General features: G+C 38.7%; 1 protein-coding gene across 4 annotated transcripts in view; it reads right to left on the reverse strand.

Annotated features, from left to right (window-relative positions):
• Positions 1-385: 385 nt before the first annotated feature.
• Positions 386-20,971, reverse strand: part of MID1 (midline 1) — a 138,127-nt gene continuing 117,541 nt past the window's right edge. For 3 of the 4 annotated variants that reach the window (XM_040056616.2, XM_040056614.2, XM_040056617.2), the window contains 4 exons: positions 13,400-13,543; positions 4,774-4,935; positions 2,562-2,769; positions 470-994 (listed from right to left, as the gene is read on the reverse strand). In XM_040056616.2, the coding sequence (XP_039912550.1) occupies positions 646-994; positions 2,562-2,769; positions 4,774-4,935; positions 13,400-13,543 (863 nt within the window). In that variant the 3' untranslated portion in view covers positions 470-645. Of the gene's footprint in view, positions 995-2,561; positions 2,770-4,773; positions 4,936-13,399; positions 13,544-20,971 lie in introns of all 4 variants that reach the window. The other variant, XM_040056613.2, reaches the window with a different exon arrangement.

Genomic DNA, 20,971 nt, shown 5'->3' on the forward strand with positions numbered 1-20,971 from the left:
TTTATTCTTTTGCGATGTTGGCGAGCTTCACTTCCTCGCTTGCTTATTTTTGTTCTTTTGGTCTGCACACTCCCATGTGCAAAGTAGATATTGGGAGATCTCGCACTCAACAAGGCTGGTAAGGAGACCACTAATGTTCGTACAAGTAAAACCTGCAGTATACTGACTTGTCCACTATGCAGTTTTCATCTTTCCAATTTCCTGCTATTATCCACTGTAAAATAAAATTATTCAAAAGGCTGATGAAACTTTAATTAACAGGACCACCAATGTGCAAAAAACCTCCTCCAAAACAACTAGAAGTCATTTCCCAGGTGTCCATACTAGGCTTTCACTTTTCTCTTTTTTTTTTTTTTCTATTTTTATAAATAATTTATAAATCTTCCTGTAACAGATGAAATACAAAACCAAATAAACAAAACCAACCAAAAAAAAAAAAAAAAAGTTCTAAGATATTATTAAAGCCACTTTTTGTCCTTCAGTACAAAACGCACAGGAAGAAATTTTCTCTCCTTGTCAGTTTTGCCCAAATTCGGCAGCACTGTCTGGGACGCCACATGGATCCGCCAGCTCCGGGTAAGCTCCTGGTGGCACTGCCTGGCCTCCCTGGGAAGATGTGCCATCCTACCTTTTGGCTCTTAGCCATCACGCGAGCTGCTCAGAGGAGTCTAGGTGGTCAGGGATAGGCAAGCCAGTTATAATGGTCAGACATTTATTCCACACTGTGAACGTGGGGCACACTGGCTGGCCAAATGTAATGTCAAAAGTGTAAAGGTGTAGGGAGTTCAAAGCATCATAAAAGGCAAGGGAACCGTTGTCATAGTCCAGCAAAATCCCAACCCGCCGGAGGTGAGGCGCGGGCTCGATGGGGATTTCTTTGCTGTTGTGTCGCACCACCCACGTGTTATTGCAGCGGCAAAGCACCCAGGAGGCAGAATTCTTTCCAATCCACTCATGCTTTGGTGCTGACTTGTAGGAAATACCAATAGCATACCTGAAAGACAAAAGAACATCTCAAGGAAACAAATGCTTCCTGCCATTTTGTCCCTCATGAAGTCAAATGTTAGCCCAGAGGACTCGCTGGAGTGCGCCCACCTCTTACTGCTGTGAGTTAAGCTCTAATTAAATGATGTTTCACCACAACATCTGCATAGGCTTAATTAATGGTTTTCCCTGACTCTCTTTTGGGTCTGAGAGGTCAGGAAAACTCATAGTATTATTTCTAGTTTGGCAGCTATGGCAATTTCTTGAGGGCTTGCCTCTGGTATTGAAAAGGAAGATTGTTGGGTACTCAGCAACACAGAGTTTAAATCACTGGACCTCAAATTTAAATTTCCAATGGGTTAATACAGAGGGATTCGTTGATTTTAAAATACACTGCTATCTGTCAGCCAATCTGATGTCTCCCTGCTCCTATAATATGTGGCCCTGAAGAAGGAATGCAAGAGTAAACATCAAAGAACACATTCAACAACCTTCCTCCGCCACCCCCCCCTGCCCCCCCGCCTCTTGCCATTTTCAAATATGTTTTGGCAGATGTTGGTGTGGTTTTCAGATTCAAATGAACGTTTTTGAGACTGGGTTTCAGGCCAAGTTAAGCAACTGTAGGTGAAGACATTTGCTCTGCAAACCATAATTTATGGCAAGATGTGCAGGGCAGAAGGACTGTGAAAATGTTCTCATTAATGGATACTGAGGAAAAATACCCAATTTGTTATATATAACAGAAATTTAAAAGTTCCTCATATTCTAGAGACACTGCAGTATTTGTTGGACTTTCAACCAACAGAGATTAATATGCCATAAGATTTTTTCCCCATTCCTTAACAGTGGCACAGACAAACAGCATTTTACTTCTTTGAGACAGTGGAAAATACCTGAAGACCCTACTGATTTTTCCACTCCATTAACTTTCATCATGTCTTTGAATACCAATGGATAACATCTCTTCCACTGAGTAAAGGCCCTCTGAAATACACCCCTGTATGACACAGAGGCTCATTCAGAAGTGAAGGAAAACGGTCTTCTGTTTCCTGCCCCTTGCTTCATTCCCTGGGGCACAGACCCACAGCTCTGCGGCTTCATGTCCCCTTCCCAAAGGCAAATCTGACCTCTGCCCCTGTTAAACTGGATCATCAAGTTGTCCTCAGATTTATTTATTTTTTTCATAGTGAAGGACAGAAAATTTTTATTTTTAGTAGAGAAGTGATCACATTTACAAAGTTATCTCTGTGTAAACAAGATGAAACTTTTTGATCCCTCCAATTAAAAAAATCTTGAAATATACTGTATGTGTGTTCAAAAAAACAACCAACCTCAGCTGTGGAGTAAAAGTCCAGTGAAGGCTGCTAAATACAAAGATGCATAATCTGACAAATTTATTTCTGGAGTCCAAAGGTGCTGGAGATTGGGAAACTCATCTGACAAACTATTTGAAAATACATGCTTGGCCTGCTCACACTGTGGTCTCTGCTACCAGTCTCTATCAGAGAAACTGTGTCAGCACCTGTGTGGCAGGAACTAGTGGTGGGAACTTTTCACATACACTTTTAGATACATACCATGTACTCCCGCTTATAACCACTTCCCAGTAATGCCGCCCGCTGTCGATGAACACATTGCCAGCTACTCCATAGCTCCCTTGGCTCGTGAATCGCTCTGGCGTGTGACTCTTTTTGGACGATGTTTCATCCCGTTCTACTGTCAAGTTATCATGAGACACTTTCAATTTTCTATGAGCAGATTTGGGGTCCAGTTTAAATGGCTGACCTAGAGATGCAGAGACAAAGATGACAGAAAAATGGTTTGGCTTTGATTTTTAAAAGGAGAGTGGATTAGCAAATATCTAAGAAGCCCACAAGATTACATAACCATATTCATTTCCTCCTCTCAAGCAATCTTGAGATAGACTAACCTATTCTGCTCCCTGCAATAGCTAGATTCCACTGCATTGTCTGTTTACTGACTATGAAATGTTACTTCAACTTCATTGTGCACTAACGTCCCTGTGTCGATAATCCCTGAAAAGGGCCCTGCATAATCATCACGCCCGTTATCTCTGACCTAGAGGTAACCAGAATACTCTAATTGTTGCATGTAATTGAAACCAATATACATGCTAATAAAGGTCTGGGGGTTGCTTTTTTCACAGCATATTAGATTTAGAATAACTTGTGTTCTATTAATTCTCTAGGGATAAAGCTCCATAATAACATCTTCATCATTCCTACAAAAAGTATGATTTCAAATCCCACAAAATGAGTTTGAAAATAAGAAGCCCTCGAGTTTTCTCTTTGTTCACTGACAGCTTTATTTGTAACAAGCACAGTCAACAATTCAGATTGCTTTGGAAGGATGCCCAAGTGGTGCTGGATACTGTGCATTAAAAGGAAGGAAGTGAACTGTAACTTAGTCCAAATAATATGGTGCAATAACATTACTCAGGCTGTTGCTCTTGGCAAATATCTTCGGCTATAGCACAAGGTTTGTAGACAATAACAGGAAGCTTTTTGGTAAACCAAACCTTGTAGATATATAAAGCTCACCACAATTCTGACAGGCTTGCTCATTGCGTCAGAAAGCAGAATGATCATTTACCTCCACCAAGAGACAACTAGAAAAGTACAACTCCACGAGTCGTCCAGCAAAGCACTTTTCTCTTCCTACTGTCTTTCATATCAAGGGGAAAAACATGTAATCAGAAGATTTGATGGCATGCACAGAAAATTTAAATTAGATCTGTCATGAAGCCCGTGTGAGGCACTGGAATATGTACTTAAAAAAGATGTAGACTGTTCAGGGTTATCTACTTTTGCAATGTGCATTTACATATTACGACCAAATAGAGATTAAACCCATTGGAAAGTATTTGGGGACTCTTTCTTACTGCCTGACAGCAGTAACATAACCTCCTGACTGCTTAGCAGCCTTTGTGTGCTGGAGCAGTATCTGAAGGAGGTCTCTCTATACTAAATTGTGTCTGGTTAATAGCAAACAGGAGGAAATCAGGAAGGTGTACATGCAATCCTCTTCAGACTCCTTCTTGCACCACTTGGTATCACCCCTCTTCAAGCACCCTCCTCTACAATAACCAAATTTCAGAAAATACACAAATCCCAGCGTTTCCTTTCCGGCCCTCAGGGCTGTCCATGATGACTACATGACTGAGGGATTAGCTGGGGCAAGAGGAAAAAAACTGCTGAAAATTAGTCCTAAAATTGCTATTCTACATCTGCTAATAATTTGAGTAACCATCGTCTTTTTTGAAGTGGGATCTCTGACTAGTCTATCACCTTGCTGAACTCTATAAAAAATGAGGGTGTTGAAGCTAAGAAGTTTTCCAATGTCCTAAAAAAGATATAATTTTGGAGGATAAAATTAGACTAGCAATTATCTTATGAACACTACACAAAATTAAAATGTTTTACTGCAAACATAAGAAAAGTTTTTGCTTTGTAGAGGAAAAAGAATAGAGAGGATATTAGAAAAAAAAACCACAAAAGACTATTTTCAACCATTTTACATATGATGGCTTCATTCCTATGTGGTATTTCCAGTGACCAAACTACAGATGTCTCTCTCAAATAAAACCCAACATATTTTCTGCACTACAGAAGACTCAGGCAATTTTGAATGTTAAATAAGTGGCTCTCATTTTGGAAAGCACATTAAAAGCATTTACTTCTCTGTCCTATTGTACCTTCCAAGGACCAGACCTAAAAAGGAAGGCCAGAAAGAAGAAGGCTTTGTTTGTCCTGATCTCATGTTACTCACTGTTTGTCTTGAGCTTGCCAGGCTCACTGCTCCGGCTGCCAGCCTGATTAATGGCCTTGACAATGAAGATGTACTTGGTGCCACTCTGTAACCCGTGCACCGTGTAGTGGTTTTGTTTGATATTAGGAACAATCATCCAGCTGTCGGCTGAGTTGCATAAACCTGCAATTTTGAACAGAGGACATTAGTCATAACACACAAAACACCTTGTAACAGAGGGACATTTAGAGCATTCTCAGGCACCCAACGACCAATACGAACTTTGCTTCTGTACCTTTTAAGGTGTTGTTACATTTACTGAGCCACTACTTAAAGCCGCTAATTCATTTCATCAACCCACTGCCAAGGTACCTTTTAAATTCTTGCTTTAAATTCACTTCTATGTGAAGTGAACCATAAAAAGTGGGCATTTAAGAAATGGCTCAGTGGAGACACTAGCAGACTGAGATTTTTCATATCCCAGCACAAGGCATTCTTTATTGCTTAAGAACTGGAGGATTACAGAGATCCCATCAATCTACTGTTTGGATTAATGAACTCAGTTTAAACCTCAGAAAATGAACATAAGCAGTAAAGCCAGGAGGGCTGGGGAGGCACCTTTGCTGACAGTCCTCAGGTATGCATTCTTCAGAACCTGAAGCAAATCATGGGAGGCCAAACAGGGTACAGCATGGGCTTCAGGGAAACCTTTGGCTCTTGCACTTCAGAGTTTGCCAGAAAAGAATCTAAGCCAGTAAATTTAATAGATGCAATTTTTTGATTTATGTCCTCATGCTGAGATGCCAGCTGGGAAAGAGCTGGAAAATTTTCCATTTATAAAGCTTTTTAGTTTATATTTGGTTTACATTTGATGCCTACTACAGAAGTACAATACACAGCAAGTAAGTAAAATAAGGGAGTACCAATATCATAAACAAAACAAGTACCGATATCATAAACAAAACAGGAAAATACCCTATTAAAATGAACTTTTTAATTTACACAAGTTTTTCCTACTGTGATATAAATGCAATGGTAGTCAATCACCCATCCATACAGTTCCATCACTGTATATCTGGAACAGCTCCTGGTGTAATGGATTCTCCAGCCTCTTACTGTAGATGTTTACATAAAGAAAATTTTAAGATTTATGAGTAGTGTGTCTATTCACAACATTTTTTATGGTTCTTCAGCCAGAAATAGATATATGCAAGTGGAAGTGTATGCATGTCTACATGTATGTAAGGCTGGAAGACTTAAAAGAGAAAGGCTTGACTGGATTCGGAACTTGAAAAACTTCTTGGCTTCTGTCTTCACTGGGCATAGAACACCTTATGGAAGCTGTTGTTATTTACAGACAGCTTTCAGCTTTTATCTAATGTTCTACCAGCAAATCACTCATGAAGACAAACTTTGAGAGTTCAGTAGTAATTCAGCTCTGCATATCAGACAATATAAAAACTTTATGTAAAATAAAATTTAAAGGTTACTGGTTACAAAACCTGGATCCGTGATACACGTTTGCAGATTCATAGACAATCCACGGCCATACTGTGAGATTCCTCCCTAATGTGATATGTGCTTTTCATGAAAAAAGATCATTAGAAACAGAATTTAAATTCCAAATTTCAGTCTAAGTATTATGAAGTTTATGCCTCAAAATTCTCTTGCATTACAAAGCATTTTGAGAGGCAGGCAGAAGAGAAATTCATCCTGCTGTGCAAATGGGTAAACATGGCACAGTTTCAAGTTGGATTCATACTATCTTGCCACCTAATGAGGAGCTGCAATGCCTAACCTATTTTTCTGGATACTGAGGAAAGGCAGAAATCAGTAAGTAGTTTCTTTCACTTCCCCAGGTGTGAACATCCTACCAACCACAAATGCCTCCCTTTTCTTGCCCACAAAGGAAGCCTAGGTAACCAGCAAAGATGAGATCTCTAATGTCAGGTATCTAAATTGTATTGAGATGAGTCACCCACCTGTAGATAATTTATATATACATATATATACACATGATTGTATAAATCAATTATCTGTCTTTCTCGTGAAGAAGAAGAACCCCACTTTATTCCCCATGGCAACCCCAACTGGGCCAAGCACTTGTAGTGAACTGCTTAAAGCAACATCCATCCATGTATTCTCTCACTGAGCCATACACACCAAAATATACTTACTTTTTTAGGCTGTGTGTGAATTGGTTTCCTATGAAGAAGAAAAAAATTAAGGAAACAACTTCCTGATATAAAATATTTTGTTGACTAGTCAGAGGAAATATCATCGTTTTCCAATTTGCCACAGATATTATACAATTTCTGTACCTGAACTACCACATTAATTTTGCATTGAGACCCTCCCTTACTGGACTCATAGGTGCTATTGCCAAATAAATTAAAATACATAAATAAAACAAAATGAAGCAGTGGATTTAAAAGGAATTCAGTACGATCAAGGAATCTTTACTAAGATGCCTCTGATGGGATACCAAATAACATATGACAATATGTGGGATGGATACAAGACAGTGGTCCTAGAAGTGTCTTCTCCAGCCACAACCACACTTTGAAAGCAAAGTTCTGTGGTATGTATAAGCCATATATAAAGTGATCATTATGCAGACACAGAAATGCCCAGAGTTTTGCTAACTCATCATGAAACTAGTTTTGTATTATTCACTACAACTCTCTAATGGGCACATTTTTAAGACATGCATTATACTTTTTATGACACCCTTCAGAGGCTGATTGGTTCCTTAAAAAAGTATAAAACTTTGATCCAAATAAGTATATCAAGGACAGTAGAGGTACTGTTGTATTGCTATGAGTCTCCTCTCGAGTTCTTCCCCTCCTCCTGGGTATGTGGATTTGCACATACCCAATAATCACTAAAGGCCTTATCGGCCCTAAACTCTCTGCACAGTCAATGGAGACAGTCAGAAACCTCCTGTTTGACCTGACTCACGTTTGGGAGGAAGCCTCTATCCTCGTTGATGACAAAATACATCTTAGGTTTCTTTTCTTTGTCCTTCCACTCTCAGGCATCCCAGACTACTGATGTGCAATAAATGCTGGATATGCAGCGGCTGACTCGGTTATTTTGCTTGACAAACACTGATATCTTAACAAGCTCAGCTCTTGCCTATGCACCAAGGGGCTCAAGGATATGTTCTTGTGCTTTCTGACTGCAAGCTCTTGAGTAACAGGCTTTAAATTGTACTTTGATTCAAAAATCCTGGGAATGAAGTATTGATGATCCCAAACTACAAGCCCAAACTCCTTCAAAAGGAAGAATAGTTATTAGTGGTGCCAAGTTAAGCTTTTACGTATGAAAGAATAATTTGTCACTGCATCAAAGGAATTTGTCTCCAGTTATGCCCTATCAGGACAGCCTTTCTTCTCTGAATACAAAAGAATATGATTAAGGAAGTTCAGGGAAATGAGCAAGCAGCCTGATCACACAGGCATCCAGGGGAAGTGTTTGCCCTCTCAGTTCCCTGCCAGTGGCAGCAGGTGAAGTGGAAAAGTACACATCTCCTCACTGGTGCAACAGCAGGAGCCAAGGGTCTCCTATTGTACCCACTCCTAATCCAGGCTACATTCAGGTTCCTCAATTCAAAAACCCAGAGCTTTTTACAGGGTTATGCAGATGGTAAAACAACGTATTTTAAAACTGTAGCCTACAAAAATGAAGAGAATTTAAATTACATCCTGGAATGGTGCAGTGAGCACAGTGATGTCCATACAGGATGTTTTCAAAACAAATTTCTCAGAGTCTGGAGGTAATAATTTGTAAAGCTATTTCCCTGGTGTTGGCTGTTGATGCACTTTAAAAAACAGATGGGAAAAATCCCAAGGTGTAAATACTCCTAAAATTTACACTGATAAGATTTTAATAAAATGTGTTTTCTTGAAAACTGGAAAAGGAGCACAAAAGTCATGGGAAGGTTATTTAATCTCTTGAGTATTTAAATTATTGTAAAATGTTTTATTTAAATAAATTATTACCAATTCAAATTGGTAGAGCAAATAAGGTAGGTGAAAGTAACAGATAGCTCTCCACCTCCACTCTTCATTCCCATCTGAAAAAAAAAAATAATATATGCAGGATTTCTGCAAAACTTTTTTTTTTTTTTTTTGATACACTCTTTTTATACTTTTAAAGATGCAGAAGTTTTCCTGGTTTTATCCCACATTTGCTTTTGTGCCATTAAAAATTCTCACTAAAATCACTAGTAGAAGTCTGAAGACTGTAAAGAAAGAGGCAAAGTCTAGAATATTAAAAAATAACTTGGTGAATCATGAATTCTTTGTTTTTCATGGAATTGTCTCCTATGGCTCCTAATTGTCTCAGGTCCTTTCAAAGACTTTTATCCTCTCTCAAAGGAAGAGAAGTCCTGTAACAGTGAAAAGGTTCTGACAGTAGTACACTGTCTCCTTGATGGAGTGATTTTTTAGGAATTAGACTGTATAACTAATTAACCCTGATTTCTTTTACTGGGTAAGAGACAATGATTTTCTGCTTTTTTGTAGAGAAGGGAGAGATGTATTTTTCCTGAATAATTTTGTATCAGAGAATTTTGTATCAAATTTGAACCATCCTGAAACACACTATAACAAATCCATGATGTTGAAAAAGGGCATACTCAATGAATACTTGGAAATCTATTGAAATGGGATAATGAAATTATAATGCATGTTAGTTAGCTAGTAACAAAGTAATTTTAAAAGCTTTTACCATATTCAGATTGCAGGTGATTAGCTGCCTCTCAGAAATGCAAATGTACAAATGGTATAACCCTGAGAACAACTGCTTTAGTAAAAGCTTGCTTAATCTAAAGTTCTATATTGCTCTTATGCACAGAGCAGGTCTGCCAAGCATGCAATAGCCAAGAAGTTTGGCCACATTTGGAAATAATCTTTCCTGTATGAAATAGGATTCAAATGAAATACTCTATTTGGACCTTGGCCATCAAATGTTAACTTTCCAATTTTTCAGTTAATAAAAAAGAATATAGTTGATTATATTGGAGAGAAAATATACTAAAAAAACATAGCATTGCTTGTTTTTGTTACTGAATTCTTAGCAATCTCTGGATGATATATGCCTCTGATGGGGAAATGTACTGTGAGTGGAAAGTGCAGTCAGGCTGGCTATGTGGTTTAAGAAACAGATTCCAAAATAACAGCCTCCATTAGCACGGTAGGTGGGTATGTATGCAAAGTGATTCCTATTGTCTCGAGGGAAAAAGCTTGTTGGTTTAATGCAGTACTCGAGCTACTCCCTGGTGACTAATTCATAGCTAAAAACCCACGGAACTGAAATCAATCTACCAGCCTGTTTACGTTATCTGCTACGGGCAACACACAATACCAATGGAAATTTTTGGGAAGTGACAGAGAAATAAAAATACAGTTACGTGCAACAGCACGCATATGTCATAAATAGGAAGAATTTTTTGCTGTCCCAAAGTCTAAACCAGGATTTAAAGAAAACAAAACATGAACCTATCTTCAGTTCGTCAAAACATGAAGGCTGCAGTGCAGCACCTGTTAATGCCACTTACAGTGAGAGCAGCTCTCAGTGTTCAACAACACTACCAAGGTCCACTGTGATATTCTAAGAACAGCTTATGAAAGTTATGAAATTATTTGTTACAAGTGCAATGTTAAATCCTTCTGCAGGATCAATAATATAATGTAACAAAGTGAATAAACATCTGAGCAGTGTTCTGAGTAAAATGAGGATGGAATTGACAGGGCAAGAAGAAACGGTGTCAAGTTGTACCAGGGGAGCTTTAGATGGACATTAGGAAAAACTTCTTCATGGAAAGGCCAGTCAAGCATTGGAACAGACTGTCCAGGGAAGTGGACATTCCTGGAGATATTCAAAAGTCATGTGGATGTGACATTTAGGGCCATGTTTTAGTGGTGGACTTAGCAGTGTTAAGTTAATGGATAGACTCAATGATCTTAGAGGTCTTTTCCAACCTAAGTGATCCTATGATTCCATGATGTTAGTGGGAAAATCTCCAATATCGGTGTAATTTGGAATGACCTGGAAGAGTCTCACATTTTAGAAACCCAGGCAGATTTGTAGCATGTTGGCAGAAGATCACCATTGGAGGTGATCACCATATTAAATAATGAGATTTTTAAAAAAGCTTTACAACACTTATAAAGATCTTTCACATATACTTGTACATGCATGAATTTAACTTGGGTTAACATTATAGCTTTCAATTCAACCAGGATATTTGCATAAGAACTAGGTCTGTTAAAAAAACCCCAAAACTAAAAACTCAAACAAAACAAAATAAAACCCCCCAAAACCCACAAAAATGTGCCATTCTTTCAAATTTTTTTTTCTACTTTCATTTAAGGTCTTCAGAGCATTTTCTAAACAAAGTTTCTTATGGTGTTAATTAGTTTTCTCTTCAAAGTTTTAATTACCTATTGTTGCAAAGTGATATTATGAAAGTTCAGACTGCATACTATGCACTTCATCCTATGCTTGAAAATTATATTGCATCCCTGAAAGCAGACTTATTGATGCATGTTTTGCAGATCAAAGCTTTCACCTTCACATGGGAAACCCTAAACAGTACAGCCTAAAATAGAATTACCTTGTTATTTATTCACTAGTAAGCAAGGAGTAAAATCCCACATCCCGAGGCTGTGGAAATGTTTTGCTGCTGCCATGTTCATACTTAATGCCAATAATTGACTTGCACAGCACAAAGCCATAGGTAAAAATGGACTAGAAAACGAGCAACACACTGGTTTATCCTGAAGTCCTCTCTGCTTCATAGTGATTAATCAGGGAAGATTTCCTTGCTTATCTACCTTGCTTAAATTTTTGCAAAATTACCATTAGGCTTTTTTTTAATCCAGCTTGCTCAAATGTAGAAGCATATGTCGAAGTTTATTTGGTGTTCCAACAACCTTAAATTTTGCAGTGTGTTCTTCAAAATCAGACTCCTAAGGGAAACGTTAACTGGAGATTTTGACAAAACATTCATCAAATTTTCAATAATCTGTCTTCTTTTTCAATCAGTCCTGAATACTACAATACTTTCATAGTATGCTACTTTAAAAAGGTATTAAGATGCCACCACAAAAATCCTCAGACGTTCTTTCAGATGGCTTGGAAAAGAAACTTCTGCTCAGTGATGGAGAAGATGAGGTGCACACAGTAACAGAGGAGTCAGTGGGAGAGTTTGGCTCAGTAGTCAAAGCTGGCATAGACCATACCATTTTTCCACTAACATAAAGCATGTAAACCTGCCCACAGCACTGACTTTCATCAAAGTATATCAGCAATTTTTATCTCATTAAAAATTTTGCAAGAAGAAAAACATTTCTGCCCTGTCTCACAACTAAGCCTATCTAGCTCACTGCGTGGCCTGGGTATTTGATGGTGGGGAAAGATGAGGGCGTAAGAAAGTTTCAAGGAACAGGGAAAGCACACACTGATCATTTCTCACCTTGCTCTCCCAAGCATCATCAGCTTACAGCTCTGGGACTTCCAGAGCCACTTCATTGCACTTCATTGCTCTCAGTGTATTTTTCTTGCATGATCTGTCCAGGCATCTTTTGAACTCAAAACAACACTAACCCTCTGCAGCAATGGGTTCCCTATCTACATGTGTGTTGACTTGAACAAACTCCACATTTTGATTGATTTGGCTCATTTCAGAATCCTTGTTTAATAAAAAAAGTATGTGTCAGCTAGTGGTATTCCCATTAAATATACAGGGACCAGGAAGATGTTGAATGACTTCTTCAAATTCAGTCAATTACCCCAATGACTGCAGAACACTGAACCCAGAAATGTTAACTTCCTCACCAAAGATTAGGCAATATATACTTTTTTTTCTGTGAGGAGTAGTTACTTAACAATAAAGCAATCCAAAATCTAATTAAGTAAATTCAGCCATTAAAGAAAGTCACGGATTCAAAACATAGAGTGTAGTCATAAAAAATGTGCTATAATAGGAAGTATACAATATTTGTTATTCTCATTTTATGTAAAACCAAGTTATCATACAAATTATATGTTCCACTGATGTTTTCTGACTTAGCCTGTGGTTCACTGAGACCTACGCTTTGTAGCCTTGAAGACAATAAAAATCAGAGGGAAGGACTTGATCTGTATTTCAGGCAAAGGTCCAGATGTCAAGTTTATATAAATTACAACTGGGCTGCAGTTCTAACTAATGACCAGTTCAACACAGGCTCCCATGTGAACATGCTTGACTAGTGCAAAGAACGGAACTGATGTTTTTGAACTTGCTACATCTGCAAAAAGGGCCTTGGGACACAAGAGAAAAGTCCTGTTAATATAGACAATACTTGTGATGGGTTTAGTCATTGAAAGTTCCCAATACATGGCACTGCCAGAAAAGACACAAGAAATTCTAACTGAAGTAATTCTGAATTCCAAACCCTTTTAAAATCATTATTGGCTTGGATTGAAAATTTTGGCTTTAAATCTTTCTAGGAAATATTTTTTCCTTTTGCTTTTGACGTAGTAGTATATTTATCTTTAAAGACACTTAGTTTACATAGAAACCATAAGGGAAAGAAAGAGAAGAGGAAGAGGAAGAAGAAGAGGAAGAGGAAGAGAGAAAGAGAAGTTTTATACTCACTAACAACGTTGGCTTGTCCAGTGAAGATGGTGTACTGCAGCTCGTACGAGACCACACTGAACTCATCATCTGATGTCCAGTGCACAGTAATGGTATCATAAGAGGCTGTACAGAGCTCTTCTCGAATGGTGGGTGGGTTGGGAGCTGTGAGATACAACACAGGAGGCACAATCAGTGAAGTATTTCCCCTCTCCCCTGAGATCAGGGGATGTAGTTGATGTACGAGACTGTAGAGACATCACCCTACAGACTTTTCAACAACTCTTTGTTAATTCCAGGACTAACTTTGATTGTCAATTAACTGCTAGGAAGGAATTCTTAATAAAAACATAACCACCTAGGAACTGCAGGTTTTGAAAATATTTTGTATTAAAGTAGCTTTAGTTTCAGACACCATAGAACAAGTGATATATCAATGGTCACATTAGATGGATACAATGACAAGTTAATTTTTCTAAGACTGTTCTGATCATTTCACCAAACTTATCAAAATTTCATTGATGCATATCAAGAGGGAGGGTCAACATTCTTCACTGTTGACTTGAAAGCAGTGTTTGCCCAGCCTATCTTACCAGAGATTGCCGTAAGTGGTCTGGTGGCAACACGTCCTTCCTGGCCCCGCTCTAGGATGCACTATGATCTGTCATTCATTAGCAACAGGCTTTTTAAAATGCAACTTTTGGGAAGCTCCCAACACTCACACTTTCATGCTTAATTTTCTCCCCTCTCCATTTTTACTGATCTCCTAGCTACATTTCTAATATAGATACATATATACAGATAATATATATAGTTACAATTCCTGTTGGTTATAAAATTCACATTTTTGTGCATTTAGAAAGACTTGTTATCATAACATAATGATATTATAATATATATTATCTATAATATAAAATATTATATATATATATATATATTATATATATATAATCTATTATAATATGTAATTAGTATTACAAGCAAATAGTCACCCAGGAGCCCTCTGTCTCTTTTTTTCCTGATCAACAGGCAAGATCTTTGTACAGCAAGGTATACAATCTTTTCCAATATTAAGACATGAGTTTTGTTTTAAAGACGTATTTAAAGAAGTGGAACTTGAAGCAAATTGCTGGGGTCTAAATTTGCTTGTTTGCAATCTTTAAAAAGCCCAACACCTAAAACCCAAAGAAATTAGTCTCTCTTTGAAAGACTGAGGGATCTTCCTGCGTGCTTGTCCCAGTGGGAGCTTCATTCCAAATCATCTTCCCTACAAGCCACATCATGAAAAGAAAAATCACAAATCCTTGTGCTTTGATAGTGTTTCTCCCACCTGTCACAGAGTGAAGAAGGAGAGCACTCAAGCTGAAACAATCAAACTATGTCTGTTTTAAAAAAAAGGAAGGCAAATATGAATGTTTGTGGTTTCGTTTTGTTGTTTTTTGGGTTTTTTTTCTGTCAGCATTTTAACCTCTGATAACCACAAGTAATGTACTCAAAATGTCCCTCTGAAGGAATTTCACCTTTACATTTGCAAGATCTTATTTGTATGAAACATCCATTTCTTTTCCATCAAGAATTTTTATAGATCATGTTTCTGGCTTACTGATGTATGTTGCCAAGGATTAAAGTGCACACAGGTTTCCAAGCAGCCTCTTTCAACCAAGGGGCATAAGGAAATGTTCAAATGTGCTTCATGATTCGACCACGATTTGTGCTGCTCTAAATATTGGCTATGTTTCAAAAATATATCCTGTAGAACAATCACTGGAGGTTTAAGTTTTTTTTTAATTCCTAGCTGGGGCTTAATTTTGCCTGTCCTTCAAAGGTCAAACAAAAATTGGAACAAGTATTAATAATAAATATATAAGTAGATCCATTTTTATTTGTCTGATGGTGTTCAATTTAAGTTTTCTTCCGTAATCTCCTGCACCTAACAGCCAAATATTTGAGAAATGTACTTGTTATTATTTCAACACAGAAAATAAATACTAATTTATGGAAATCCAAAATTACTGACGGTTTAATTAACTGTAAACTGCATTTCAATAACACCTAAGCATCTTCAACTTCTTTGAAAGCTGCATCCTAAGTTTGCTCTTCATATGCACACCTGGCATTATAACTGGAAATCTACAGGCCTTCTTGTAATGAAAATGTCTGAAAGAGATTTTACCTAAGAAAGACATACTTTCCCTGGCTCTTGTGATTAACTCACACTCACCTGAGACTATACTGCACGAATTCAGCTCTTTGGCTACACTCATTTCATAAACCACTCAGAACAAAACAAATACAGCTGCTTGTCCTACAGAAAGGCAGGCAACTCTACATTCAGATGTTTTGTAATAACAAAATAACATACTAGTCTGACTGCCAAATTCATCATTCCACATACTCCTTTAGCGAGTATAAATTTGTAATGCAATTAAAGAGATGGACCTCAACCACTTAGCTTCAGTATCACATTTGGTAGTGCATGATTTGGTTATTGAATTCACCAGTACTGTTTACAGAGTTCTGTGCCACAGGGAAACCTCCTCAAAGACTCCAGTGATCTCAAGGCTGTCCCGGCAACTTCCCCTTCCTGACTTGGGTGTGCTTCACCCCTGCTCCAGAGGGGATGCTTCCAGCATGCTCCCAGCACAGCAGTGGAAGACATAATGCACTTCTCCATAGAGGATCAGAGCAAATATCTGGGAGTGGTAACTGCTTCAGGCACTGAGACTTTCATTCACCAACTTTTGGGAATCAACACTCTCCCACAAGACAGAAAAATCGTTGCTGAAGGCTTTACTTCATTTTGATTCAAAACTGAGTAAACACTTGAAAAGTCAGTAACCACACCTAAAATGCCTGAAAGGCACTAATATTAAAATTGAAGTTTCTTAAATTTTCTCTCAGGAGTAACTGATCTCATGACATAACTACTCCCTTTCAACCCTACTCTCTTTCAACCCATTTAATTTAATGCACCTCCCTTTCCATGTCATCTGCATGGCTTTTGCTCTGAAACAGAATGTATGGCTCACAAGGTATACACATCTGAGGGACAATTTAGGGACACTGCCACCTCTCTCTGGTGAGTTCCAGCATTAATACAGTGTCTCCTGGGTGCCCATTGAGATTCTATCTAAATTCTCGCAGCACAAGCGTGCTCTTTGTACCATGCAATAGCAGGACACAAGGTCACAGAGATTGACTAAAACCACCTCAAATTCATTTTGCTTGCTCAGTTTCTCTCTCCCTGCTGTCATGCAGTGATTGACTTTGTAAATGTTCCTTACGGATTTTGATACTGAGTATCAAGACCTATAAGAAGAACAAAGCAATCTGCTTGAATTAATGGTGCTAGAAATATCCATATGACTGTGAGGGAGTTGTTGAAGCTGCTCTGAACCTCTTTTTTAGATATTCAGTACAGATTCCACCTGTATCATGACACTCAGCATGGAGGAATTGGAAAGGCATAGTTACATCAGATGTGGATACAAATTTTATGTATTATTAACTTGTCATGTGTGTTAGTACCAAGGGCTTGGTCATAAATACAAACCATCTCAACCTAGTCCTTGGGCAGACCAGCACGGCTCAAAACCAACAGAATGAAAAGAAATTACACCCAAATTGTGAGACTGAGCGTTATCTGGAACTGGTCTTTGATATTTCAGTGCTGAAAGAGTTAAACAGTAAGACAGGTTGTGAAGAGTTTCCAGAACGAAGTTGTTTCTGTGACAAAACTGCTGGCATGTGCCAGGCAATACTTATTTCCTTGTGCAGTCATAGGTGAAGGAATAGATGAAGAAAACTTATCATCATTTCAGATGGGATTTCTGAAGTAGGGCAAATGGCAAGGTCAAAGAATGGATGTTCCTGCAATTGATTTTGAAGTATTAAGACACAAACCAAACATTTTTTATTCACAATGGACAAAACCAGTCCTTATGACACTAATATTGTGCAGAGACTTTGCAAGTCCTATGTATTGCCTGGCTCTAGCTAGATATGTGTTTAGAAAAAGATTGCTTCCAGATGAAGAGCTCGAGCAACTGTTAAGATAAGAACGCTTTCAAAAGATGTCAGGGCTATATCTACAGAGAATAGAACAGTCAGATGAAGATTAAACGTATTGTTTTAATATACTGAGCCTGATATCTCAATGTCTGGCTGGCAACTTTCAGAAAGATATCAGAGATTCTATTTGGATAGCAGAAGCTTTGGACAGACGTCTATGTAAATGATAAGCAGAAAGTAGTTATATTTATTTCTTCAGTAAAGAAATAGCCTAGGAAGAAAGAAAGATGGGGTTGAGGAGATGGAGGATGAAGAAGATCTGAAAAATATTATACTGGGAAGAATCAAAAGAGAAAAAAATCTCCAGGAGATAGCCAATTGTTTCAAAAGCAACTGACAGCAGAGATAATGAAGCTGGAATTTAGGTTTTGACATTTTGTTCAGATGCAGTACAGATGATAGTCTTAAGGTAGGCTTCTTCCCTTAATTCACAGCACATCTATGACTAGGATGTACAAATGGTCTTCATTTTACTTAACTGTGAAACGTGATAAAAGTAAAGCCTAATTCACTCTGTCACAAAGTGTTCAGTTTATGATCTATGAAAATTCCATGCACCAGTCTGAAAGGAGAAATAGAAATCTTTCTTTGGAGTTTGTGGACAACAGTAGAGAATAATCAAATGCATTTTACTCTTGGGATTTTATAAATATATGTGTGTGTGTATATATATATATATATATCATGTATGCCTATATACATATATTTACATAAATATATTTTAACGGTCTGCATAGGTTGCATTTTTTGCTCAGATAATCTGGACATGAGCTTTGCATTTTGCCACTGCAGCCATATGCTATTTATTAATGTGAAGAAAGGCCAGTTAGAACTGTTTTTCACTGGGAATCAAGGGCAGGGATAAAAATGGTTTGTTAGGAAAAATCCACCTAAAATGCTTGATATATATGCAAGTTTCCTTAGGCTGCATTGTGAGCAATTTTTTAAGACTGCGGATGAGTTAGGAAAAAGGCAGAGAAGGAGCCATGCAAATGACACAGTCATCATGATGGATCACAGAAAGTATCTTTGTAGCAAGACAAGCCTTCAACTTGGTACAGATATAACCTTTGTTTCCTGCAGTGTACAGCAATTAGCTTGATAATACTGACATACGAAATACAAAGGGGAGAAGACCTGAAGGATGCAGGAACAGACTGCTAGACAGAATTCACCTCTAACTCTACAAATCTAAACCACAGCTATCTGCATTTGAATAAGTATGTCTAGCCTCTGTTTGAGACAATTAGGAGAAATAGTCCAGAATGGAGTCAAGTAGTCAACTGCCTTGATATATGTGCCTCAAAATCGCACACACACAATCACTAGATTGGAAGAGACCTCCAAGATCATCAAGTCTAACCCAGCCCCAGCACCACAACTAAACCATGGCACCAAGTGCCACATCCAGTTCTTTCTTTAAACACATCCAGAGATGGGGACTCCGCCACCTCCCTGGGCAGACAATTCCAGTACTTTATCACCCTTTCCGTAGAAAAACTTCTTCCTAATATCCAACCTATATTTCCCTTGGCATAGCTTAAGACTGAGATGGGTATTTCTCCTCCTCAGCCATAAAGGAAAATGAGACTGATTATTTTAGACGTAGATTGCTAGATTAGGGTGAATGAGTCTGTTTTTTGTTTTAATTCTTCCTTTAATTTCCTTGGATTTTTATAAATTTGGGGTGAAGGCTCAACATGATGGCAAAATTCCTGCAGATGTGGAGAGGCAGACACCATAATATTTCACTGGTAGTGTATAAAAAGCTGAAATTACTCTTATCACATTATTGTTGTGTTTTATTTACTTGAATATGTGTTAGACTCTGATTGTATTCATCTGTCACACAATGATAAAGAAATTCCATGCAGATATAATTTCTCTTTTAGATATGGCAAGAACCCCACAGCTCCATCAGGTGAGACTGCCCTGTGCATGCACTCAGTCTTGTGCTTCCCAGTATTAATCTATCCACTATTCATAGAGAATGTTTTGGATTGGGAGGAACCATTGAAAGTCACCTGGCTCAATCTCCAGACAGTGAACAGGGACAGATTTCTCAGAGTTCTGTCCAAACCAGCCTCGAATCTTTACAGGACCAATACAGCCTCTCTGGCAACCTGTTCCAATGTCTCACCACCTCCATTTTAAAGATTTTTTTCCTTATATGTAGTCTGAACTAACCGTCCTTTCGTTTAGATCCATTACCCCTTGTCCTTTCTTGATAGACACTACTAAAATGTTTTAAGTGTTGAAAGACCACAATGGGGGCTTCTTGGAGCCCTCTCTTCTGCAGGCTGAACAATCTTAACATTCTCAGCCTTTCTTCTGCAGAAAAGCCAGAAGCTTGGAAAAGATAGTGGTTGGCAATGAAGTGACTGCACCCTCCCATTCTCCTGAATTAATCAGTATATCCTCTGAAAACTGGGACAAGTGAATGGACCCAGGAAGTGTTTTTCAATGCTTTTCTAACACTGCTTTGTGCCTTTAATTGCAAATTCTTGCTGCTAACAGCAGATGCTTAAAGACCCTGCAAAATAAAAACCTACCACATCTCTTCTGTTTTCAATTGAGCTGGAATGAATTGTTCTAATTCTGGCATTGAAATCAAAACACCCTAAATTACAGTAATTTGTTTCTCTTTGTGAGTCATTGTACACTCTGAGACTGCACATTACTCAGGCTTTCAGTAAGGGTCTAATCCTGTGGGCTTTCTCAGGCCAAAGATCTCAGTTAGGCGAGGTGGGGCTCTGCTGTGTGGAGAATCCACCCCACAGCCTGGCCCAGAGCACACCACATGCTCTCGAGGTCCAGACACAGCCAGATCCTCTGGATCTGTACTGGGGAAATACACGAAAGATGAGAAAACATCTTTCACTACTGATGTCGATTGCTTGAGCAGCTTCTGGTTGCTCATGGGAATTCTGCGAGGCAGCAATCTGCTGCAGCAAGGAGGCAGCCCCAAGGGAGAGGGTAACACCTGGAGCATCCACCTCGTGGGAAGCAGGATTTGCTCCCTGCACTCCCTCCTCTGGTTGCTCCAGGCTGAGTTCCAGCTGTTCTTTCACTTCACTCTGCTGCAGTGGCTTTTAACCATTTCTCAATCCTGCTTCCTCACACTCTGGTGGTAAAGAATGCAAGGAGAGGAGGTAGGAAATGCATCCCAGTCATTTGAAGCATCTAATGCTTCCTGGGGCTTTCTGGGACTGCTGGAGGTAATATATTCAGGATTAAGAGGGAAAGTGGCTGGGCTGCAAGGGTTATCTCTGTCAGAAAGGGTCAGGAGCTGACTCAGTATCAGACACGCACAGTTCTAATACACACACAGTGCCACTGCCCAAAGCTGAGCCCATCACTGGTGCTTACAGTGCCTCTGTGATAGCATTTTAAAGAAAGGCTGAGAAAGGCTGTGCAGCAGTGGGGGGAGACAGGAGTGAGAAAATGTGACAGAAACAGCCCTGCAGGTGTCAGGACTGGTGAAGAAGGAGGAGGAAGAAGTGCCCCAGGAGCTGGAGCAGA

The sequence above is a fragment of the Hirundo rustica genome, chromosome 2, assembly GCF_015227805.2.
Source record: "Hirundo rustica isolate bHirRus1 chromosome 2, bHirRus1.pri.v3, whole genome shotgun sequence".
Classification (NCBI taxonomy): Eukaryota; Metazoa; Chordata; class Aves; order Passeriformes; family Hirundinidae; genus Hirundo; species Hirundo rustica.